The sequence below is a fragment of the Pararge aegeria genome, chromosome 14 (genome assembly GCF_905163445.1).
Source record: "Pararge aegeria chromosome 14, ilParAegt1.1, whole genome shotgun sequence".
Lineage (NCBI taxonomy): Eukaryota > Metazoa > Arthropoda > Insecta > Lepidoptera > Nymphalidae > Pararge > Pararge aegeria.
Genome location: NC_053193.1, coordinates 14,069,529 through 14,097,014, shown reverse-complemented (window position 1 = coordinate 14,097,014; position 27,486 = coordinate 14,069,529). Strand labels below are relative to the sequence as shown.

The 27,486-nt window shown below is 34.7% G+C and overlaps 1 protein-coding gene across 2 annotated transcripts in view; it reads right to left on the bottom strand.

Annotated features, from left to right (window-relative positions):
* LOC120629104 overlaps positions 1–27,486 on the bottom strand; it is a 79,610-nt gene that overhangs the window by 39,066 nt on the left and 13,058 nt on the right. For both annotated transcript variants that reach the window (XM_039897867.1, XM_039897866.1), the window contains exon 2: positions 4,000–4,129. In XM_039897867.1, the coding sequence (XP_039753801.1) occupies positions 4,000–4,129 (130 nt within the window). The remainder of the gene's footprint in view (positions 1–3,999; positions 4,130–27,486) is intronic.

Genomic DNA, 27,486 nt, shown 5'->3' with positions numbered 1-27,486 from the left:
CACACATCGCCATCTCGTCCCAAAGTAAGCGTAGCTTGTGTTATGGGTACTAAGATAATTGATGAATATTTTTATGAATAATATACATAAATACTTATAATATACATATAAACACCCAGACACTGAAAAACATTCATGTTCTTCACACAAACATTTTCCAATTGTGGGAATCGAACCCACGGCCTTGGACTCAGAAAGCAGGGTCGCTGCCCAGTGCCCACTGCGCCAATCGGCCGTCAAAATATATATATTTAAAAAGAAATCAGATATAATAATAAAATATTTTTATTTTTGGCCGATATATTTGAACGAACAACTTGTAATTATAACAAAATACAATACCCATTCTAAAATTATGTCAGTTGATTTGTTACCTAAGATGTTGATAAAATTTGGCACACTAAAGAGAATTCCAGCGGAAATTAAAAAGAAATCAGTAACAATGAAATAGATTTACAATTAAATAAGTTTAAAGAATGTATAAAAACACATTTAATACATCGAGGCTAGTATACTATTGATGAATTTCTTAATGACAAGGTTGCCTGGAAGCAAGCCGCTCCGCTTTCATCTTACACAAGACAGAACAATGATTGTTAAATTGTAAATGATGTTGGAAAATAGCAACTGCTGAGTTTCTTGCCGGTTTCTTCTCGGTAGAATCAACCTTCCGAACCGGTGGTAGAGTCACTACAAACAGACATACTTGACGTTTCAAAAGTGCTTATATTAGGCCTATTTGATATAAAAGAACTTTGAACTTTGAATTTTGAAGTAGTCGCAAATAATAATATAGCTAGAATCACATAACTTCGTTGTATTAATCACTAATATATTTACAGTATAATTGTTTATACCGGCATAACTTCGTTTTACCTAATTATTTTAGGGTATAATTGTTTATATGGCAATTATATAATACGTATCCGGTACAAAGAAGCAAAAAGAATACAAAATAAAATTTTGAAATTAAGAATTTCGTTTAAACTAGGTTAGTGTAGTAAGCATGAATTTTGTATTCATATTTTGCCTTACAAATGTAGATCGTAGATCTGATATGTTGTTACAGATCATAAACTCAAGTTCTTCACCTATCATAAATTATAATAAGGTAATCATCATTACCAGAACTAAAAATAGAGACAGTCTGAGTTATAAGTTATTACCAGCTGAAATCCTCGATTCCATTCCACTTTTCAACTTTTATACCTTTACGTTACATTATGGCGACAAAAAGTTTAAAAACAGCAACGCGCGCTAGCACCTACATTTTGATACTAAAATCGCCCTATGGCTAATATGAATTACATTTTGGCGACTTAGTTTTGTGACTACAATTCAATGCCATGATCATAGATCTCATTGTGCTATAATCCGCGTAAACCAATTTATAATTGCTCTATCTTTTTACTCCACAACAAACAGATCCTCATAAATGTACTTAGTCTCGACTCGCATATGTACTCAGTCTCGTCGCATACTCAGGGGATGTAGGCTTTACAAAAAATAATTGCTAAATCAGAATTTTAGTAATTATATTTGTGTAGAGTATAAAGATTGGAGAAATTATAAATTGCGTCATACAGATATCCCTGATTTTAGTGGATAATGGCAGAATGAGCTCATTGTTCATTGCATTATGAAATGAATTTCCGAAATATAATTCATACTAATAATATACATCCTAATAAATGTGAAAGTGTGCGTATGTTATTTATGCTAGGCAAACCACCGATCTTGATGAAATATGGCACATAATATGGCCTCTATTCTGGAAACAGACATAATATAGCGGAAAACAGCTAGCTTCTAATGTATTAAAACATAAATTCAAATTCAAAATTTCTTTATTCATGTAGGCCTATCACAGGCACTTATAAAGCGTTCATACATATTTGTTTACATAATTGTAACGGGATGGTGATAACTTCGTTCGCCAACTTAAATCTAAAGCTACGAGGGTTCCAAACGCGCCCTGGTCTAAGAAGAGCACACAACAAACTTAGCCGGGTAAATTTATTTTTTTGTTATCACCATCTTCGAGTAAATTTAAATTAAGCTATGAAGCTAGAGCAATTCACACCCAAGCTTTTTTATCGTTTAAATAATCCTTAATGTTATAATAGGATTTTTCTGTAAGCTTACGTTTTATATAAACTTTGAACTTATTGAGAGACAACTCAAAGATTTCATTTGGTAATTTGTTATAAAATAATATACAATTTGCTCTTGAATGAATTTGCAATTTTGTGTAGCCTAGTAAACTGCTCAACGAGTTTATTTTTGCTTCTAATATTTATATTGTTACAGTGCATTTTCTTTTTAAATTTTGATATATTTTATGGACATATGTATTTTGTAGCTAAAACAAATAAGGTTACCTACTCCTAAGATAAAGAGCCAAACAATACTGATTAAGTGTCCCGCCCACTCATGAATATGATGCTTTGCTAACACAATACTTATTGTGCAGTTAGACACCTGTCTTGTACCGTACACTTCACTACTTCTGACCACTACATCCTTTGCACGCAAATATAGTCATTAATTTTAACAGCACTGTAGCTAATTTGCTCTGTCAATAGATCACGCATCGCCTTGCTCCAATAGGTACTAATTGTTACCATGAAAGAATACGTAAAGGTAATTAGGCTAAATGTTACGACGTACCACTTCATCTAGTTTATACGTAGGTATATAGTTTATCTAGCGGTTAGACGAAGTTTTAACTTAGCTGTAATTTCACTGAGTATCTTAGTGAGGTTAGGTTTTGCAATGCAATTTAAAAACATAGCTAGTATATTATTGACGGCTGACTGGCGCAGTGGGCAGCGACTCTGCTTTCTGAGTCCAAGGCCGTGGGTTCGATTTCCACAACTGGAAAATGTTTGTGTGATGAACATGAATGTTTTTCAGTGACTGGGTGTTTAACTGATAATATTATACTGAATATTATAAGTATTTACGTGTATTATATTCATAAAGATATCCATCAGCTATCTTAGTACCCATAACACAAGCTATGCTTAGTTTGGGGCTATGGGTATAATCGTATTATATTTATTTATTATAAGAGGGAAAAAAAAAGAAATTCAATTGTTATGTCGTAACATTACTAACATTGAATGCGCTGGCTACACCTTATTGATTATTAAAGTAATAAATAGATTGATTAAATTAATGTGCTACGGAATTGTTTTATTATTCACTTCAAAATGCAAATCCACATTAGTGTCTTCACTGCACCCGTGCGGGTCGATAGTAAAAGATAAACTAAAGACTCTCGGTAAATCTATTGGAAATCTCTAGATTAACAAAAGAAAATATTGAAATCGGCGCGGTAAGCAAATTATTAAACATAGATTGCCTTGACTTCGTTGCTTTCCAAATCGAACGGTTGGTTATAGTAACAGATAAACTTGCGTATTTAAATTGGGTAAGTATAACAGTTGCCGCTTTTGATCCATAATAATTTTATTAGACACTGCGCTACCGACTCCTAATCTTGAAATAGGAGAACTAAAAATCCACTCGGCATGCCCGTAATAAGTTACGAGTTATATAAAATTGCGAGTTTACAAAATGAGTCTCTTAGCCTCGAGTATAACTTTTTCATAAACAATGTCTACCTAATAAAAATAAAAAGCGAACTCAACTCAACGTCGACTTCACTTTCGGGGGATCGAGTCTGAATCCCAGTACGCCTGTAACTTTTTTGTAATGCGCATTTTTGCAATGAAACTATCACTTGCTTGAACGGCGAAGGAAAACATCGTGAGGAAATCTGCATGCTTGAGAGTTCTCCATAATATTCTCAAAGGTGTGTGGAGTCCAGCTTTGTGGACTACGGCCTTAAATCCTTATTATTGTGGAAGGAAACCCACGGAGGAACCGGCACGGGTTCGTATGACGATGACGAATAAAGATAACCTATAATGACAATATTTGTATGGGTAATATATGGTAGTATTTAAATATTATGTAGTAAATAAAACTTACCCGTAGGAGGTCGTTCCTTAGGATAGCAGATTCGGAAGAGGCCACGCGTCCTCGTGTAGAAATAGTACTTTGTGTTTAGACTCTCTAGGATGGCCTGCGAGTTGATGTCCGTGTTCTCCGTCACGTATGTCTGGAACAAATAGATTAGGTTGTTAATACATTTTAAGAAGAACATTCTTTCGTTTTTATGTTCATGCACAGCTAGCACAGGTAGAAGACAAAAATGATATCCCCCGATAATACCCCTGTCTGAATAAGAAGATAAGAAGTTTACCCCCTTTTATGATTACACGTATATTATTTCGATATTACTTCCACCCGTGCGCCAATACTCGAAGATACGATTCATATAGCTGTATATATACTTGATTGTTGCCGCTCAGTACAGTATATCAGGCTTAGGGCCTGTTTCACCATAAGTCTCCCGTTTGTCTCTGACTTTTGTCATAAACTGAGAAAGTGAGAAAACGTTTAGGGTATCCGACACTTATCTGAAGGGGATGAAACATACTCCACATATTCTTGGCCCTAGTGGGATAAGGGTTAGAATAAGAAGATCCCACTGGCACAAAAACTCTCTTCCACTCATTTATATTAGCTTTACACTCCTTTTACATTACACGCATATCCTCCTTTCACACATTTCAAACATCTCTGTTTTAGTCTACATCTATCAGTGCTCTTCTGCAGGACCCTTCAACTAAAGAATATTTATAGTTTGAGTTTCATTTTCCCGTCCGATGTACTTTAAGGTACCTGATGCGGTTTCCAGCTGGAATAATGTAAAAAATGTGTTTTATGTGTATTGCGGGTTTTACTAACGATATTTATGGGGAAATCTCCTTAATCGCTAGGAGGGATCAGGAAATGTAATATACCCAGGCAGTACCCAGTATATATATTTATATATACCCAGGCAGTACCCAGTATATATATTTATATATACCTAGCTAGTTAACGTTGACTGATGTCAGTGAAACCGCTTTGCTAACGTTTGCTTTCTTCTGAAAAACCAATAACTAACCTTTTGTCCTAACTCAGGAATTGAACCCAGAACCGAGGGCTCTGAAGTTGAACATGCTAAGGTCTACCAACTATAGATAATAAATAATATTCAGTGTTAAATGGCTTCAAAGCGAGATTACAAATTTTTATAATAACAAAAAAATGCAGATTTACGCAACGCGAGATATCCGTTCACAGCTTACTACATAAGCAAAACAAATACCAAATATCCTCAACTTTCAAATTTAATTACACAACTATCGACATTAATTACCTATCGAGTTCTAAAATTACTGTTTATTGTTGAAACATTACGCGTCGCGTTTATTAAAGAATTTATGAATGCTAAGGAAGTTATGAAATCATTGATCAAATATAAAATTTAAACGTGGAACGTGCCGTGTGCTGCCGGCAGATCAGCAGTGGCGTGCACTTCATATATGCACAAAAGCACTGCATACCCAAATTATTTTATATAACTCGTATTGGAGAATTTTTCCATTTTATGCCAAGCACCTGCTTAATGCATACCCTGATAAGAAACCCAGTGCACGCCACTGCAGATCAGAATACAGACGTCTTCCCGTGGGTGTCGTACGAGGCGACTAAGGGAATGTAACTGAGAACGGACAGCAGCGTCTTCTTTGGTATACCATACTAACCTCTACTGCGATCGCCAACACGTCTTCCGGCGGTGATAACGAAAATAGAGGGTAAATGATATAGAAATACTTTATAATCATATTGTTTATTTATCATACCAACCCATTACCGGCCCCCTACAGGCAGTGGCGTGCACTTCATACATGCACAAAAGCACTGCCTACCCTAAAATGACACAACAAAAAGATCTGCTTTGCAATCTTACACCGACATAGTAAACTCCATCCTGAGTGACCTCAAGCGATTCAACACTACTTAGTAGATTATAATTTTTTAGTAATAATTATTATAAGTGTGTAAATTTTATAGTTTTAGTTTATCTATGTGTACAGGAAGAACAGCCTAGCCGATGTATCAAATCGCAGAAGCAGGGCTGTATTTTTCTTTTTCATAAATTGTATCTTACGAACCTGTTAATTATAAGCATATAAAATAAGATAATGTAAGTAAATTAAATAAATAAAAAAAAACAACACATGAAACATTTAACTCGTATAGGAGGAGGAATTTTGCCTTTTCATGCATTTTCCCTTCTGTATGCATTCCCTGGTTAGAAACCCAGTGTACAACACCACAGGGCTCGGGTCTCTTCCCACAATGAGAAAGGTTTGGGCGTAGTCCACCACGCTGGCCCAGTGTGGATTGGTGCACTTCACACGCCTTTTAGAACGTTATAGAGAACTCTCAGGCATGCAGGTTTCCTAACGATGCTTTTTCTTCACCGTTAAAGCAAGTTTTAATTGCTTAATGCGCAAATTACTCAGGAAACTTAGAGGTGCGCACAGTTATTTGAACTAATGGCCCCCCGACTATTAGGCTATCACCCCTTTTTTAACTAAGAAACACATTATATATTTTTCCAAGCAGAAACTCTGTTATGCTCTTTTTATTTTTTTTTTATTTTGATGAAATCGACTGTAGGACTGTTTATTTTCTCAAATAACTCATGTCCCGTTTATTTAATCTCAATAAAACAATGCAACATTGATGTATATACTCATAGCTTTACCATTATCTGCCGGAATTCTTCCGATCGCTTTGTCATCGGAATTTATAGAACGCACTCGTAACAAACAGGTAGGTATTAGCCGTGAGAAACCGGTAATGATAAGCATTATAAATGGGCTTCGTTACAATAGAAATCATGCGAATTCCATTATTGAGTCTCTAAGCACTAAAAGTAGGTCTTTACGAAGTTTCTGTGGTTGCATTAGACTTATCGAAACTCTATATTTATACTATATTTGGTTTTATCTCTTGCTTTAACGGTGAAGGAAAACATAGTGAGGAAACCTGCATTCCTCCTCTTCATAATGTTCTCAAAGGTGTGAAGTCCACCAATCCATAGTGGGCCAGCGTGGTGGACTACGGCATTAACCCCTTCTTTATATAAACTTAAGGATAGGCATTGTAAGAGTTACAAAAAGTCTACCCTTAAGTTTTTTTTACTCCGACTAGACATTTTCTTCATTTTATTTCATCTACATACCTTTTCTATCTGCTATCATTCTATCCTAAGGTTGCCTGGCAGAGATCGCAACTTAACGATAAAGTAGCCTTTTGCAACAAAGAAAAGCCCAGTTTCAATTTCTACTGCTTTTTCTCTTAGAACAAATAATATTACTAGTGTAGAATAGGACTAATTAGACGGGAAAACACGTTGTCTAATTTTCCTATTCAAACAAATAGCATTAATCTGTCAAATAGTTACTTTTTTAATTGTATGAAGCTTCTGCCTATACTACGATTAACAAATTTAGTGATTATAAAACTACTTGAACCGAACTACTTTGAGTTGTCTCTCTCAATAAGTTAAAAGTTTATATAAAACGTAAGCTTACAGAAAAATCCTATTATAACATTAAGGATTATTTAAACGATAAAAAAGCTTGGGTGTGAATTGCTCTTGCTTCATAGCTTAATTTAATTTTACTGGAAGATGGTGATAACATAAAAATAAATTTACCTGGCTAAGTTTGTTGTGGGCTCTTCTTAGACCAGGGCGCGTTTGGAACCCTCGTAGCTTTAGATTTAAGTTGGCGAACGAAGTTATCACCATCCCTTTACAATTATGAAAACAAATATATGAACGCTTCATAAGTGCCTGTGATAGGCCTACATGAATAAATAAATTTTGAATTTGAATTTGAATTTGAATTAAAATATCGACGCCGTCATTTTGGCTTTTTTTTCCAATGAAAGTAAAATATTTAAGTTCTATTTTTAATTTATTGGACCGTTTCTAACTTAAGAAGTTATTGAAATTGCATTTTGTGATAGGCGAATTTAAATTATTAAACCACATAAGTTCAAAATTAGGTTAGTGAGCATAACCTATATTATGATCTCCCGAATCCCCCCGTTTAGGGAGATCATAATATCGGAAGTGCCAGTGGTCTTGTCCCGGAAATGCCAGTAACTTTAACTACCAATTTAACTTAACTTTCTCGAAATATTAAAAATAATTTATTCCGTATGGTTATCGCTCGATTCCAAATTAGCTGTCACGACCAGTAAACACACGTGTTACGTATGCCATTGCAGATTCTACGTGGAAAAGAAAGTAGACGGGCGGACGCCGAGTAAGCAGTGTAACATGCATTATAAGTTTTGTTGACCTGACTGATGCTCCTGACTGTGATAATACTAGCAATAGACATTTGATTGACGGGCCAAGAGATTGCCCACCGACGCCTACGAACAGAGCGACCCTACGCATGACATGTTTAGAAGACGCCCTACAAATTTCCGATCTGTGTCCGTCAACCCGAGGCGTAGCTGTTAAGCCTCATGTGACTGAACTCCGGCAACCAAGCCTTTCTATTTAGGCGATTCCTAGGTTCATTGAAAACCGGAATTAGACTGTCCTATGTTCAATTGGAGTGAATTCCACAATTCAAGGTTTATCTATGCACGGCTGCGAATCTAAACCGATCATACCGAAGCATTAAGAAAGCTAGCATCCGGAGACGGATATAGGATATTTTTTCCCCGGGAAAGCTAACTCTATACGATGCCTCGGGGTTTTAATCAACCAAGATAAACACGAACACAGTCGCAGGCCACTGCTAACTAGTTTTTATAGACTTCATATTCTTACCGATATTTCCTTTGCATTTTCCCCTTAGGAAATATACCCAGTGGCTATGAGACAGGTTTGAGGTTTCTAGTCGTAAAATGATTTCTACTGTGAATGAAGTAGCATTCCGATTTACGAGTGGGAACTCATTTTATTAGACAGAGAACTTTTACTTACTTAAGAACGTTAAATCGTGACATTAAATAACGTTTTTTTTCTATAGGCTTCACCTTAATCATTTGGCATTCCATTTAGGCGATGCCTATGTTTAGTGAAAATGGACTCGGGTTTATTTTAGCCCCCACCACACAAGATTGAGGCATTTATTTTGATGCACTCCAAGTTAGCAAGAGACTGAAAATACTGGTGATAATGGATGATACAGTCTAAGATAGAAGCTAAGTAACCTGTCGTTAAGCCCCTAATTTGGTTTAATATAGTAAAATAATAGGTTTTGACACGGCATCGTAGCGTAACGTCAAGTCACTTGATGGAATCTTTGCCAGTAGGGTGTTACAAGCCATAACCAAATGAAATTATTAATACCCAAATTGGTCTCAACGGGGATAGAACACGGGATCTCAACTAATGAACTCAATTAATTACCTACACTGGATTTATTAGTGTACTACCTGCATTATACTGTATTGCTTTTTAATGGTTAAAATATGATATTGTATATATTTAAACTTATTAGATTTTAGAGGAATATGCAGCTTCCAAATAAACTCGTGTGAGTTTCAGGATGCGAAGAATAATAATTTTAGTATTTTGTGTAACAAAAATAAATAAATAAAACCACAGCGCTCACCATCCCCAAAGTCGTTTAAAAATAATCATTTGTAAAACCACCTCCAGGATTCGAACTCTGAGCTGGAACTCACGAAACGAACTGTGATACGTCATACGGGTATATAATATCAACTCTAATAATAATAGACGGCCTGCTGCCTATTAAACTTAGTAGATATATAAAATATAATAGGTAGGTATAAAATATGTTCATCAACAGGAAAATAATAACCATTGTTTATTGTTCTGTTCATGTCTGTCTATTTTAAGAGTAAGGTTTAGTACCCACCGGCTCAAACTTATGTCTGATGAACAACTTAGTGTGTATATTATGAAAATTAAGCTTAATTTGCTATACTCCGCGAAAAGCAGGACAATATGTATAGTGCAATCTATAATTTCTTCAATTTGATCAGATACAGACAGATCTTTCATAATGTACTCTTTACGTACGTGTCGCTCCGACACCGCGCATCCTCAGGAGATGTTGACTTTGCAATGAATAATTGTTAAGTCTTAACAACTATATTTCTTAATTTACAATGAATACTTAGGTAACATAACGCGTTGAATCCTAAAGCAAAACTTATATTTATAACGTAGATTAAACTAAAGCTTAACAAGAAAGAAATATACACGCCATCTAAATTAAGAGAATTAATTAAATTAACAATATATATTTTTATTTTTACTTTAAATTGGAGCAAAAACGTTTAACATTTAGTGTAAAATATAGCATTTATAAAAATTCAGATGAATTCATATGACATAAAAATTTATATTCATTATTACGACATGAACGCAAAAAAAGTTTCCGACTGTAAAATAGAGCATTTATTTAATTCACATAATAATGTATGACACAGAACTGGAAATATGAACAAAAAATATATTATCGCCGTCTAATTACCATTATTGCTTTAATTTCCTACAAAAACCAACGACTCAATAATCTTAATTAGATATGTGCTTGCAACAAGCAAGCAATTTCAACATTGCACTTTTACCAACAACCGAGACGTAATTATGGATTCCCACGATCGATACACGCATCTCACAATAATTCTGTCATCTGTTTGTTCTGCAACCTAAAGCCGCTTCGATACTGCGAATACACACGATATATCATGAAAATTAAGCCTGTTATACTCCGCGAAAAGCAGGAGAATCTGTATAGTGTAATTTATAATTTCTTCAATACGCACGTTTCGCTCCGAAACCGGAGCATCCTCAGGAGATAATGACTTTACAATGAATAATTGTTAAGTGCGTAGAGGGTACATTGCCGAAGATCTGTTTGGTGTGGAGTATAAGAATTGAAGAAATTATAAATTGAGTATAGCAAATTAGGCTTAATTTTTCATGATATATCATGGATTTCCGCAAAGTAACGCCTGCTTCTATCGAATATCCAATACACACGATGATAATACTGGGCCAGTTTTGACTCAGGTACCATAGCTGCACTTGTGCATGCAATAAGTGCCAAATTCTACGTAGTTCTTCACAAAGATACTACAGGGCAAGTATATATTCTTTCAGGTATAGCTACACTTGTGCGACCAACGCACATAAGGGTTCTATCACAAATTAAATTAAATTTAATTCACAAATTGTGTTGTGGGTACTAAGATAACTGATGAACTATTATATGAATAATATACGTAAATACTTATAATACATAGATAAACACCCAGACACTGAAAAACATTCATGTTTATCACACAAACATTGTCCAGTTATGGGAATCGAACCCACGGCATTGGCTCAGAAAGCAGGGTCGCTGCCCACTGCGCCAATCGGCCGTCTTACATCGTCGATATGCAGACACATCATTATGCATTACCAGTCCACTTCTCACGGTGTATCTTCCCACAATGAGAAGGGGTTAAGGCCGTAGTCCACCACTCTAGCCCAGTGCGGATTGGTGGACTCCAAACACCTTTTAAAACATTATGTAGAACTCTCAGGCATACAGGCTTCCTCACGCGCTTCCTTCACCGTGGAGCAAGTGATATTTTAATTACTTAAAACGTACATTACTAGAGAAGTTCGAGGTGCGTGCTGGGATTCGAACTCCGCCCCCCAAAAGTAAAGTCGAACCTACCCACTGGGCTATCACCGCTTATGCAGACACAACTAGAAAATACTATTAGTGTGTGCAAGGCTTAAGATTCGTTTATTGTTGCAAACGTTTTTTTTAGTTAAATACTAAGTCGACAGTGATCAGCTACCGGAGCGCGACGTTCCTTCAACTCGAGTTCATCGCACGTTGTTTTTATAATCCACAGTCGGATTGAAATAATTGACGAGAAAACTTACTAACCATTTGTGTTATTGGTGTCGATGTTTTGATACTAAGTATAAGAAGTATAAGTTTGACGGCCGATTGGTGCAGTTTGCAGCGACCCTGCTTTCTGAGCCGAAGGCCGTGGGTTCGATTCCCACAACTGGAAAATGTTTGTGCGATGAGCATGAATGTTTTTCAGTGTCTGGGTGTTTATATATATATATTCTAAGTATTTATGTATATTATTCATAAAAATAGTCATCTTAGTACCCATAACACAAGCTATGCTTACTTTGGGGCTAGGTGGTGATGTGTGTATTGTCGTAGTATATTTATTTATTTATTTTAAGAACGGCACAGTATCATGATGATTGATGAATACCTTCCTGGCGCAATGGGGAGCGCTGTCTTGTAAATTTGAGGTCCCAGGTTCGATTAATTTTACCCGGCTAAGATTGTTGTGGGCTCTTCTTAGACCAGGGCGCGTTTGGAACCCTCGTAAGTTTAGGTTTAAGTTGGCGAACGAAGTTATCACTATCCCCTTACAATTATGTAAACATATATGTATTAACGCTTCATAAGTGCCTGTGATAGGCCTACATGAATAAAGAAATTTTGAATTTGAATTTTGAATTTGATTCCCGGCGGTAGGAATTTGGGAATTTAGATTTTTTTTTTTAAATTCTCTGGTGGGCTTCGGCTGTTGCTTCTAGCCGATAAAGAAATTAGGGCACCTTTCAGTTAGGTAAGGCGTGGTAATACGTGGAATAAATAAACAAAACCATTTATTTTGTTTTTTTATTCAACTAAACGGGACTCTCGTGCAGATTCAAAACCCCTTTCGTACTTAGAAATATTTTTTTAGTGTGAAGAATCCTATTAAAGCAAAGGTGTAACCCACAGAATTAAGAACATACAGAACCCCTTATTCAGTCATTATTCAGTGTTTGTGTCCAAAACAATGAAAACGCGGAATTTTGCTAGCTCACAACTTTTCCCATTTTCCCCATTTTTTGGTAAACGCTTAGAACATTGGAGACCAAATATTACTGTCTTTTGCTAAATGGGATGAAGTGTCTAGCCGCCTGTTGCAAAAACACTACTAAAGTGGAGTGGTTTTTGATGTTTGGAATATTATTCATGTACAAGGTGGCTTATAAAGCGCGGCGTTTTAAAACTTGCAGTGGTCCATAGCGTAGAAGTCACATATTTGAAAATTTAATTTAAGTCCATAAAAATAAAACAAATTTTAAAAAGAAAATGGACTGTAACAATATTAATATTAGAGAGCAAAAATAAACTCGTTGTGCAGTTTTAGGCTACACAAAATTGCAAATTCATTCAAGGGCAATTGTATATTATTTTATAATACAAATTACCAAATGAACTCTTTTAGATGTCTGTCTCTCAATAAGTTCAAAGTTTATATAAAACGTAAGCTTACAGAAAAATCCTATTATAATATTAAGGATTACTTAAACGGTACAAAAAGCTTGGGTGTGTATTGCTCTTGCTTCATGGCTTTTGAAGGTTCTTAATTCTGTGGAAACCTTTAGAAGGAACAATAAGATGAAACATTTAAAATTGATTTTCTGTTACAAGTAACGTATATACTTTTATTTACTTAAATAAAAGCTGTTATTTTGACATTATTAACAGATACTTTAGTATAATTTATTTGTATTGAAAAAAGATTCTACATATAATTCAAAAGAAAGATAGCATAGTAGTGTTGTGCCAGATCAACATCGTGATAACCGGTATAAAATAAATTAATGTATCCTTATTACAGATTCCGTTAGCGGTTAGCGGCTCAACCAAAATATGAAATGGGCGTAAATAGAACGGACGTGCGTCGAGTATGACTTCTGAGCGAAAGTCAGTAGACAATGGTCAGTCTCTTTAAGTAATTACACCTCACACGCAGCGGGCGAAAGTCAAATTGTATGTCTCCGTCGAACAACATTTATTACATCTTTATGTGCGAGTGAACACGATAAGATATACACTACATGAATCTTGCGCTTACTGGATTTGTTATCTGTCATTTTTATTAAAAAAAAGAACGATTTAATAATATCCTCCGCTTAATAGTTTGAAGTGAATTTTATGCATCCGTTTTTATTCAGATTTTTAAGTCTCCCGCGAGTAGTTATCAAAAGTTATATTAATAACCCCATTTACAAAAATTACTTTATCTGACAAAAATAAAGTTTTGCCGTGCATTTAGACTAAACTACGCGTAGGTATGTATGTTGAAACTACGCGTACTGACCTGTTAAAACTCGAATCTTTAAAATAAATAAATATACTAGGTACGACAATACAAAAATCTCCATCTAGCCCCAAAGTAAGCGTAGCTTGTGTTAAGGGTGCTGAAATATTACTACCTACTTATAATATACCAATAAATATCTAGACACAGAAAAACAATCACTTTCATCACACAAACATTTTCCGAATTTCTGGAATCGAACCCGCGGCCGAGGACAGAAAGCAGTGTCGCTACCCACTGCGCCAGTCGCCCGTCAAAATCAAATATATTCCGTAACCAAGAGAAACGCGTTGTAACGGTAAAAAATATATTTTCCCGAGATAAAATGTATTCTTTGTTCATCTCCAGAAGGCAGAAATTTAAAAAAAAAATCCAATGAAAAATTCCGTAGTTATTTACTAAAATTTTCGGGATAATATAGAAAATGCTATGTATCATTGTATGTTCTACCTACTGGTTATATTTTTTTTGGCAAATAAAAAATAAACATGAATTAAGAGTGGAAATAGAAAACTGCAGTATCTACACATTTTAGGTCGCGTTTCAGTTTGTAATATTCGGAAATCGAATGCGGAGATATCATGCTCTTGATGATGATCATAAAATACACATTCCCAATATTTAAAAGGCTGAAAATAATCATAGATGATGAATTACTTATTGCCATAGTTCCAAGAAAATAACGTTATTATTAATTTTGTAAGCAGCCAACAAGAAACCAGATACACCGCAAAAAACACTAGCACTTATAACGTACAGCTACTACAGACACGGGCCCGCCACTCTGGCGTCGCTTTAACCGTCAACATAACAGATAATAAACCGGCCTAGTTCGAGACGTACTCACGCAAGAAGGATTCCGTACCCATTATCTATAAAAAATTTATGGCCCCCCTTAAATATTTGTTTTATTTTAATTTAACAATTTATTTTTAAAGTGAATATGTAACTAAATATTCTGTGAATATTTCAGTACCCTTAGTACAAGATTTTCTCGCACGCAATCGAAGAGTTTTTTTCATATATAAAATACACTGTATCGTCTATATAAAATGGACGTATTTTCACCTATTTTAGAGTCGCAAATCCTGTGCTTCTGAGTTTTACAAACGACCTACCTGTAAATAATAGCGCCAGCTAAAGAATTGTAGGCAAATTAGAGCTTTAGGCCAATGCAAAAAAGATCCATTTTAATCCGATGTTCAAGATTTTCCATACTCGAAAACGAGTCCTCGATTGCGAGCTAGCAAATCATGACAAAGGTAAGTCTTATACTAATAAGGCATTCTACCTGTTGTCGTTGTCAATATCGAGCAAAAAAGTAATGTCTGTTGTAGGTATAGAAAATATATTTATTTTATTCTGTTTTTTTTAGTATTAGTTGTTATATATATCGGCAATTTCAACTGTCTAACTGTCACGTTTTATGAGATAAAGCCTAGTGACAGACATACATACACAGACAGGCGGACAGCAAATTCTTAGAATATGGTCCTGTTTTACCCTTTGGGTACGCAACCCTAAAAACATGCTTCGCTGGGTACTTAGGTGATGATTGTGCATTACGCATCCTTTGTTGTTATATTAGATTACGGGGATTCGTGGAATAAATAATGAAGCGAGACACTTTTCTATTGATAAGAAACTTATACCTACCGTATAAATACGAGATGGACATCGACCACAATAAAAAAGGGAACTTTCAGAAATTTACTTCTAGCGCAAAAATGTAATAAGATAATTTTTTGTTAGATTTCATCAAATTCGGTAGTTATGTTTTTTTGATTCAAAATAACTGGAAAAATAAAGAATTGGTTTATATATTTTCAAATATATTGGATAGAAGCATTACTTTGTGGAATTCCATGATATACAATTAACAAAGTTAGTTTGCTTTAATCCGCGAGAAGCAGAAGAATCTGCATACCCAGCTTCTGGTCTAGGGGAGGGCATATCTTGGCGGCCATACATTCTTTAAGACAGTTCATACATTACAGTGAGATGTCCAGGGGGCAGCTACCCTTACCATGGGTTCGCACATGTGTACAGTGTAATTTATAATTTCTTCAATCTGTAAAGATTCCACAACAAAACTTTTTTTCCTAATTCAAAGGTTACCTGGCGGCCTTATAGCTACTAAGCGATAAGGCCGCCTTTTGTATTCTGCTTCTATTTTTATGTTAATTTTTATCTTGTATAATTGATCAAGTGGTGTACAAATAAAGAGTAATAATAAAGATAATAACTAACATATATTCCGCAGTGTACTGTTTACGCACATTCCGCTCCAACACCGGCGCATCCTAAGGAGATGTTGATTTTAAAAGGAATTCTTTGAAACTACATTGAAAATACATGTCACTTCATTGATTCAATGCATCGTTTTAGAAAACATTGATAATGAAACGGAAGCAAACAACTGAAACGGAAGCAGTAAAAATGAAAGAGGTCAAATTAAATTCAATAAAAACAAATGATGCTAAATATAATATCTTAGCTCGAATAGGTTGGAATCATAACGGTTATGTACAGAAAAAAATCGTAAAATACTCCCCGAGGCACGCAAGTAAATACCACACGCTATCGATTAAAAGAAAAAGATTTAAAAAATAATTCCACATGATTATTAACTATTCGCTCTGAAACCAAAGTATTACGAGAATAAACAATTACCGCAAGCAAAGCTAGCATTGCATTGTAGTTTACATACTATTAGGTACGTATTAAAATTTCATTTTGTTTTAAAATAACCAAATAAGGACCTAGGGTCCATTGAAGTCTCGAAAAAAAACTAAAGATGGACGGATCAGAGAATGGTGAGGTCATTGTTTGATTCATATTACTTAAAGATTAAAATAGTCGAATAGAAAAAGACACATCAAGCTATCCGACATGTATACTAGCTACCAGGAAGGAGTTCTATAACATATATTTCGGAGTGTGCTCAAGAACTGTTCGATCTAGTTTCCCCCTCATATTTTTACCATCGAACCGCGAGGCACCGTAAGAATCTGCATCCCTGCGTGGTTGATACACCACGGAGGCGTACGAAGCGCTTTGCATCTTTGTTTCTGATTCGCACCGCAAGGATCTGGAATTATCTTCCAGCTTCCATTTTCCCCAGTACCTACACTATGAGTACCTTCAAATCAATAGTGAATGGACATCTTCTAGGCAAGCAAAAAAGTTGGTACGGATATGGTAAAGTAACCACCACACCTAGGACAGACTCTATCAAAATTTCAGCGACTAACAAGAAGAATCTTCAACTGAATAATTGGCGGCTTCTTCTTGGAGTACTTGGTAGAACTGCCTTCCAAATCGATAATAAAGTTTTTGAATTTGAATTTGACTTTATTAATGTTTTTCTTTTTAATCATTAACTACAGTTAATGAAGGATTGTAATTAAGGTTGTTAGTATTTTCCCAGTTAAGGAGAAAATACGGTATAGTGAGTATTTTCTATACATAACTTATTATATATTACTTATTCTATTTGTTAGTTATTATTCATGCCATGGAAAATATAATGGAAAAAGTATATTTCGTCGAAAGAATGCGACCGCGTTGATGTCTTTTGTATGACTCACTGCTAACAGCTTATTCTTGAACCGGCTGAAAACACGTTAATCTAAGAGTGACTAATAAATATCTTTGATTATTATTTTAGGTTACATTACAAATATTTTAAACAAGATAAAAGCACCTTCTTGTGGTCTATTTCCGAGAAACATAAATTAGTAAAAGTAGTAAAGTCTTCAATGAGGGGCAATAAGCCGGTACGGTTGTGAAAAGGTTTTTAAATGAAAACTAAATTTGTTTTTTAAGTTAATTTTTCTGTTCTGTTGTGTGAATTGAAGAAAGAGTCAAAATAATACTTGGGGCTATTCTGATATGTTGAGAATCTAGTATTATGCTCTGTAAACACCGTCCCTCAATCGCTTTTTCTTTGAGATAAATATCGCTTAATAGATATTATAACCCAAACGACTTCATAACTTGACTTACGAGTACGTTATTAAACCAGAAAACTGTAAGAAGTACCTATTATTAATAATCAACGTAAAAAAACCTGATGTAATAGTAACTAAACCGGAAATTGATATACCTGCTCACACTATGGAAATACCGACACATCATAGTTGCAACGTATGCTTGGTTGTGTGTGTACGCTGTAAAGTGTAAAGGATCATCGGCATTGCAAGGTGATCGGGACTGGTCCGGCACGCAGCGCCCCGCAGTCCGTAACCTCAGCCCATTGTTTTTATACGGTCCGAGAAGCGTTCAGTAATGGCACAGGTATGTCTACAATCTAAAAGGTAAAGTATTTGCGTTGTATTCTCTCTACGATTTGTTCTCTCAAGCGTTTATTTATTTATACACTTTATTTGTAAAGCACAAAAAGAAAAAAAATTACAAGAGGAAACTTAAAAAGTTGGATAGAAAAGGCGGCTTTATCGCTATTCCAGGCAACCTTAGGATTAGATTAACATTATTATTTTAAAAAAATTGCCACTTTATACCTATCTATTTATATTTTAAAATTTTGCATGATGTATTTATTTTATGCAACACAGATTTCTGGAAAAATGTACTCTCTTAAGTAAAGTTTTGCAGCAGTTTTGATCATCCTTAGATGATGGTGACTTTGCAATAAGAATTTAAAAAATCTTTTCAATAATAATTCAATGTTGTAAATACACAATGTCGTGAAGTGAACGTCGAGAGCGTATTTAGGAGGACATTTATTATTTTAAATGGACATGTAAAATGTCATAGATTTTTGTTTTTTTTTTTCTATTCTTCTTTTGTTTCTTCAACTTATCTAGTGCAAATAAAGAGTACCAATAAAATAAAGAAATTAATAGATTTCTGGATCGAATAACCATCTGGTGGACGGTTTTTTCACACTTTAACTGACAACGCAATGACAGAGCGCGAAAAAGACTACATAAGTAATCCAACGTTATTTCAGTTAGACTGACGTTGAGATTCTCGTTCCATTAAAATGTACAGACAATATTATGGTTTAGGGTCGAGTTCGCGTCAAGACCAGTCCCGAATCCCGATCACCTTGCAATGCCGCCGCTCTTCCTCCAGACGCAGCGCACACAACGTTTAACGCACTCACACAGTCATCTTAACGTTGGAACACCGGCCCTTATTATTAAGAACTGGAGAATCAAGTTCAAAAACCTTATCTATATTGTGTGCGTATACAATTCTTTTAAGTTGGATTTTACGAGCTTAAATATAGAGAGTAAAAGGGTCGAGTTACACCGTTACTTTTTTTAAGTATGTTTCATGTTTTCGTTTGGCTTTATCGTCATCATGAATATATCTTTTTTGAGTTTGTTGATAAGCGGGCTTAATCTTTATTGGAAAGCTAGCCTACCCTCGTGGTCGGGAGTTTTCGAATAAAGCTCCCTCATGAGTGAATTTGACCTCTAGGGCTTGAATAAACACAGGGATTATTGGCCTAAGACAAATAATTCAGCTATCGGTTATCGGCAACTTCAGTTCTTCTACGGATCTTCTCATTTGTTATTTGCTTATAGTTCGAGTATTGCTCTATATTTTTTTTAATGTAGATAAAATGGAAATATGGTATTTATATCTACTTTTTATGTTCCTTAATTAAAAGTATAGATACCTCGGCCAAAGACCCGCTGAGTTTCTTCAGATATACTATGGATTGTAAAGTATACATATACCTTTGTTAAAAGGAACGTGACTTATAACTTTTCTGTATTATAAATTAACTTCCTGACATTGTATTTAGATGAGAGCGATATTATCTTGAGTACGTAATGCGAGTATTCCAGTGCCATAATCCTTTCGGTTTGTGGAACTGGTAAGATAATATAATTTTCCTCTTTAGTACTTTCCTACATAAATAATTCTATTCTTCTGAAACTGATGTGCATTTCCGCCGGTGTTTCACTTTGCCTACTTGAAACTTAAGTTCTTCTGATCAACCTATTTCCACCCAACTGTACGTACACTTCGACGGAATTTGTGATCACAAATTATCTGTCGTATCATCAGTTCTAACTGGAGATCAAGTGTCCAACTTTACATGCATTCTCTGAACTTCCTACATAAATAGGAAATAGGTACATCTTTCTGAACCACCTTCAAAAATAGGTATCTGATTGTGTTAAATACCTTAATACTAAAAAACAAAAATAAACCTACGTTCCGTATTTACTTAAGCGCGCCCGACTTATAAAATACTTGTACAGACATCATTTATTTAATGACTTTGTAGCGGCTTTAGTAGCCGGTTTTTTATTACAATTTTATAAAGTAGGTATATACGAGGGGTACATAAAACTAGTTTCATCTTAAGCAATGTGGATACTGTACACAATACAGTATAAAAATAGCAACCACCTGCGAACGTGTTCCGCAACATCTGCTAATATGTAATTTAATATTTATCTGATCGTCCGTACTGGATACAAAGGCTTTATACGGATACAGAAGTATACATGTTACATTGCTATAACAGAGTTTCCGTCTTTAACTTGTTATTACATCTGTATAATTGTTCCGTAAAGTTGTTTTCGAGGAATACAGATTTTAATTAGAAACTTTTGGTCTACCTTTTCTGAGATCCATACTAATGTTATAAATGCGAAAATGTGTTTTGTTTGTTTGTCCTTAATTACATGTTAACTAAACATCCAATAGACTTGATTTTTGGCATAGAGTTATCATTTTTGGCATAGATATCCCCGGAAAAAAAACGGTTCCAAGTGGATTTGTAAGAAGCCGTAATAAACGCGGACGAAGAACGAGGGCGACAGCTAGTATAAAATAAAAGAGAACGCGGTCTGGAGTATTTTAAGTTCTAGTTTCACTAGTTAATTAATTAAATATATTATTACATTCTATAACGCAGTTACGAAAGTCGAACACCAAAGCAAGAGAACAATGATGGGAGGCAATGAGCGAAGACAAAGATTAGTCAACTATTTGGCAAGACGCAAGAATCCGTTAGCTTTTCAACAACTATTCTACAATACGTTGATATTTGACGTATAAAAAGAATAATTTACCACGTCTTCGCACTTTGGTGATTGTTATGTATACCTACGTGACATCATCTACTTGTTAACCTTCCAATGCTTGGTACAGGCCTTTTGTCCTATAGTAGAGCATAAACCCACCACGCTGTTTCGAGTGAGTTAATGATCGTAACAATGGCTTAACCACAGAATTAAGAACATACAGAATCTACGACTAAAATTGAAGCATTAAAAACTACTCAACTTTAGTACTGTTTCTCGGACTGGCAGTTAGTCACTTCATACATTTATTAGTTGACAGTAATTATTGGACCTCTAATGTTCTTAACGTTTACCATAAAGTGAGGAAAATGGGAAAGTTTGTGAGTTCGCAACATTCCGCAGATGTGAAGTGAGACGTGCTCGGGAAGTCTTCTCTGTTTTTGGACACAATGCACTGCATGCAAGCATGGCTGAATGAGAATTCTCTATGTTCTTAACTCGGTGGGGCTTAACATGCTCTCTATGAGAGGAGCGACCACTAGTGTCCCAATTACAGACCAGTACCTACTAAGAATTATTGACAGTTAAAACCTATACCAAACACTTAATGGCCTGAACCGGGAGTAAAGCTCAGGACGTAAGAAAAGTTTTCGTCGATGTAAACAAAGTGACAGTTAGGTTAGTAAAACTTGAATTTTAAACTTCTGTTTTGGTGTTTTTAAAGAGTGCTAGTAGCTGTTTTGGCTTTGAAACAACTATTTAGCGCATAAAAAACACATACGTGTATATGCAATTGCCCGTTATCCAAGTGTAACGCTGCAATTGTTATAACAATACACTGCAATACCGAAACCTACCTGTCATTTCGCATTCTTTGGGTGATTACTCCTTGTTTCATTAATTAATTAATTACAAAATGATGACCCGCAGAGCCTTAGCGCGCCAGGAGCAATCCAAATTACAATTGGCCCTGAAAGAATTAAAGGCAAGCAAGGAGCTATGCACCCAATTGAATAATGAAAGAGACGAAAACGAAAAGGAATTATTAGAAGTCCTTGGGAATAATAATAGACTAAAATTAGAACTATCGGATTTGCACATAAAGTATGTAGACATTGTAGAAGAGCGGGATAGACTTCAGTTATTAGTAAATAGGTTTGATGAGTGCCGTGCTGAGTATGAGGAGGCTCTGAGCCAGATTACTACCCTGCAGCGGGAGCTAAGTGATGCCCACCACCAGATCACCGAACTGGAAGATGCAGCCCATAACACAACAGCAATACACACTCAAAGCCTATATGAAGAATTAGTTGATAGGGCCCCACAGTTGGTTACTGCTGCTGCTGACATGTCTACTGCTAATACCAACTTCTCTAATTTATTGATAGTCAAATCAGATACAGTAGTCAATCCCTGCAGCAGTAGGAAACTAAAAAAGTATATCAAAGTTAACCGATATATTAAAAAAACACAGAAACTGTTAAAAGTACATAAAAATTCTGTTAAATCTCTGAAACCAAAGAAAGAACGTTTAGAATTATTGAATGAAATTAAAATGTATAGTTCACAGTTAGAAAGTAATAGATTAAGTTATGAATCTGACACACAAATCCTAGAAGCACAAATAGCCAGATTACAGACTTCTTTACGTACACTGGCAGTAAAGTTTGATATGTATCAAAGGCAAATGATATCTGAGTACACACAGACTTCAGATGAATGGCATAAGACAGAACAACCCAGTGGTAAATTAACTTCACTATCTACCCATAGTTTTGATAGTATAGGCAGTCATCCCCAGTTTGTGTCATCAGTGTCATCACCCTCTAATGTGAGAAAGGTGTGTGTCAGGTTAAGTAACTCAATATCACAAAACATAAATATTAATAATAATTCCTTTATTGAAGCAAATGCTCATAGTAGCAGTTCAATAAAAACAATTATGTACAGCGATGAAATTGGATGTAACATGGGCTTATATCTTAACTCTCAGTTGAATGGACACACAGTTTTGAACTACTGTTTACCCAACTCAAATTTAAAAGCTATTGTAGCTGCAATTTGTAGAAATAGGAATATGTTTGACTGTAAAACTAATTTAATTATCATAATGGGAAATAGAGGGAATGTTAACAAACCTGAGCTGATTAAACTTATTGATTCTTTAAATACATTAAATGTAAATAGTATTGTATTATACACATTTCCTTATTTTCATAACTTGCCACACCAAGAAAATACTATTAGGTATAATTTAAATATGACTTTGTACAATTTATGTACATATAATAAGAAATTTCATGTTATAGACTTTAGCAAATGTGCTAATCCTACTTATAATTTGTACCGAGATAGATATTACCTATCACACTATTTTAAACAACAGATAGCTGTTTCGCTATCGTATTTTTTTACCATAACAGCCAAGAACTTGGCTAAACCAGCTGCTTTTATTGAGCAGTGTAATAGTTTTGACATGAAAACCTTGGAAATTATTCCAAGTCATTTTAGTTTAAACTAGTTAAGGAGACAACAGAGGCTTTCTCTTGCTTAGAAAAGCAGACAACTGAGTCTCCCTCAGGCATATATGAAAAAAATTATAGTAAGGGGTCGCACAATGTACTATTAAACCAAAAATATAATAAAAAATCTAATTCTAATTATATCAACTTGGTTCACCAAAATATTCAATGTATTAGAGGAAAAGACTTAGAGATTGAATTATTTTTAAATGATTTTAACATTAGCATTTTATGTATAACTGAGCACTGGTTGAAAACCCATGAATATTTGTTTAATTTTGGTAACCACCAGGTTGGTAGTTCGTTCACCAGGGTTACAGCGATTCATGGAGGCTCTTTAATTTTATTAAATAAAAATTTAAAATTTAAAAACAGAAACGATATTGTTAGCCTTTCTGTTGAACGGACAATAGAGCTAGCCTCGGTTGAACTAGAGCAATTTATAATTGTTACTGTTTATAGGCCACCCTTGTCAAACTTTGAACTTTTTGAAAAGGTAATGGATGAAGTGTTATTTAAAATATCAAAGTGTAATAAAAAGTTAATAATATGCGGAGATTTTAATGTAAACATTTTAGAAAATAACTCTTTAAGTATCAAGTTATTGAATTTATTTAAAACTTACAATCTATCAAATATGTTCATGGAGCCCACAAGAATAACTGCTACTAGCGCCACCTGTTTGGATAACATCTTTACAAATATAATTCCTATAAGCAAAAATATTATTAGTAAATTAGACTCTGATCATTGTGGTCAAATTATTCAATTTGAAAATGTGAAGAAAAATGTTTCTAAACGTAAAATAACATTTGTTCCTGTAACATCCAACCGCATAGAGAAAATGAGATATAGCCTAGTAAATGACCTCCCATTCCTACCCTCAGGGGCGACTCCAAATGCAATGTACAGCTCCTTTTTCAATACCTTTAATAGACTATTTCATTCTATATTTACTAGTAAGTCGGTTGTGATTACTGATACATTAAATTTTAGTGAGTGGGCGACAGTTGAACTTCATAAAAATAGGCAAAAGCTGTACGAATTGTATGCTGAACGTCAATTTAACACTGGTGATAAGTTTGGGGATTATGTTAAATTGTTTTCCAAGAATTTTAAACGCGCTTGCCACTTAGAAAAGACGCGATACATCAAAAATAAAATTAAAAATAGCAGCAACGCAATCAAAACTACTTGGAACATAATTAATGAGGAGACGGGAAGAGTAACACCACGAAATATTAATTTTAAACTTAATGTAGATAATAAAGCCTTAACAACAGATTTCGAGGTGGCTACTGCTTTTGAAACCTTCTTTACCAACATTCCCGTCTCCACAACAGAATCATTAAACTCTTCACCAGATATGGCTCTCTCTCTATTAAAGGAAAATGTGCCTGAGTGTAACCATTCTTTTAAATTCACGCATGTTAGTGGCTCTGACGTTATTAAAGCCTTTAAATTATTAATTAATAAAAAAACAAATGATCTGTGGGGCATTTCCGTAAACGTTGTCAAATCATTAATTGATATTGTTGCACCCGATTTAGCCTTAATATTTAATAATTGTATAGATTGTGGTGTGTTTCCTGACTTAATGAAACTTAGTAAAATAGTTCCATTGTTTAAATCGGGTAGTACTTCTGACCCCACTAACTTTAGACCAGTATCCGTACTACCCACTTTCAGTAAAATCTTTGAAAAACTCATTTTAAATCAATTACTTTACCATTTTCATAAGTATAATTTACTTCATATTAAGCAATTTGGTTTCACACGGGGTCGCTCAACAATCGACGCAGGTGTTGAGCTAATACAAAACATATTTGAAGCCTGGGAGGAGTCACGTGATGCACTTGGTGTGTTCTGTGACTTATCTAAGGCGTTTGATTGTGTTCAACACGAAACGTTAGTTAGGAAACTACACCACTATGGAATTCAGGGTGTAGCTCTAGACTTAATGAGTAACTATCTACGCGATAGAATTCAGAAAGTCGACGTGAATGGAAAACGGTCTAATGGATCAGTTATGAAAATAGGTGTCCCACAGGGGTCTATATTAGGACCATTTCTGTTCCTTATTTACATTAATGACCTTCCTTACCTTGCCAAGGATAAACACGGGATAGTTCTGTTTGCCGATGATACATCACTGACTTTTAAAATAAATCGACGTGAACTAGCTTTTGACGACGTAAACAACTCTCTCGCTAAAGTGGTACAGTGGTTTGAAGCTAATAATTTGGTTCTTAACGGAAAAAAAACCAAGTGTATAAAATTCACTTTACCTAATGTTAAACACGTGAAAACCACTGTACTACTTAATAATGAGGAACTGAAACTGGAGGATACGACAGTTTTTCTAGGAATAACGTTAGATTCTAAACTTCAATGGGGCCCTCATGTAAATAATTTATCGAACAGGCTTAGTTCTGCTGCCTATGCGGTAAAGAAGATACGCCATATGACCGACGTAGAAACTGCTAGACTGGTATATTTTAGTTACTTTCACAGCATTATGTCATATGGAATTTTACTTTGGGGTAATGCTGCTGATATTAGCACTATTTTCGTGCTGCAGAAGAGGGCTGTTCGTTCTATCTACAAAATGGGTCCGAGAGAGTCATTGAGAGATAAATTTAAAGATTTTAAAATAATGACAGTGTATAGTCAGTACATATTTGAAAATTTAATGTACGTCCATAAAAACATTTCTAAATTTAAGAAAAAATGTGACTGCAATAATTTAAACATTAGAAGTAAGAATAAACTTACAGTGCAATATACTAGGTTACATAAAATTCATAATTCGTTTAAAGGAAATTGCATACAATTCTACAATAAACTACCAATTGACATCTTGGAGATGTCTCTTAAAAAGTTCAAAGTTTGTATTAAACGTAAGCTTATAGAAAAGTCCTATTATAGTATAAAGGACTACGTAAACGATAAAAAAGCTTGGGTGTAAATTATTGCTCTAACCAGGTTGCTCTTCTAATAATTTAAAATTACATTGTGAGATGGCGATAACAAAAAAAAAAAAAAAAAACACCCGGCTAAGTTTGTTGTGGGCTTCTTCTTAGACCGGGACGCGTTTGGAACCCTCGTAGCTTTAGTTTTAAGTTTACGAATGTGGTTATCGCCATCATCTCACTACCGTGTAATTCTTATGTACGCATCAAAAGTGCCACCTGTGGGCCTACTTGAATAAAGATATTTTTGACTTTGACTTTGACTTTGACTTCGCCATACGTAATTTATAACGCCAACCACTTAACTTGTTTGTTTTTGTTTGTTTGAAAGCTTAATTGCACACACACATTACATACAAAGTAAACATATATACCGAAGAAACTTATAAAAGAAAATAGAGCGCGCAAAGGAGGTCTTATCACTAAAGCGACAACCTTTGACGTTAGGAAAGACGAAGGAACGTAAACTTGTAAAGTTATGAGGCAGTTATGATTAAAATAATTTGAATGCCATTGCTTTTAGAGTTTCCACATAACACTCCCTATTAATCAAGCCGAAAACACATCCTCGGCGCTTAAGGTTAAATGACCTTTCGGGATATAGATTCACGCGAGAATCTACATAAGTTTCGAATATAGACCTTGCTATAACTGTGTAAACATTCAACTGTTTTATTAAAATAAACTTTTTACTAAGAAAAATAAAAAATAAAACATGTGAGTACTATTATTCGTTACTAAGAATTATTAATATGTCTTTTACAGATATTTATTTTCATCTTATAGTTCTCGCAATAAAACCAATAATAAGTCGTCAGCAGAACTTGTATAATACCTACCTACAATAATTCGCATAATAAATATTCAATTGAT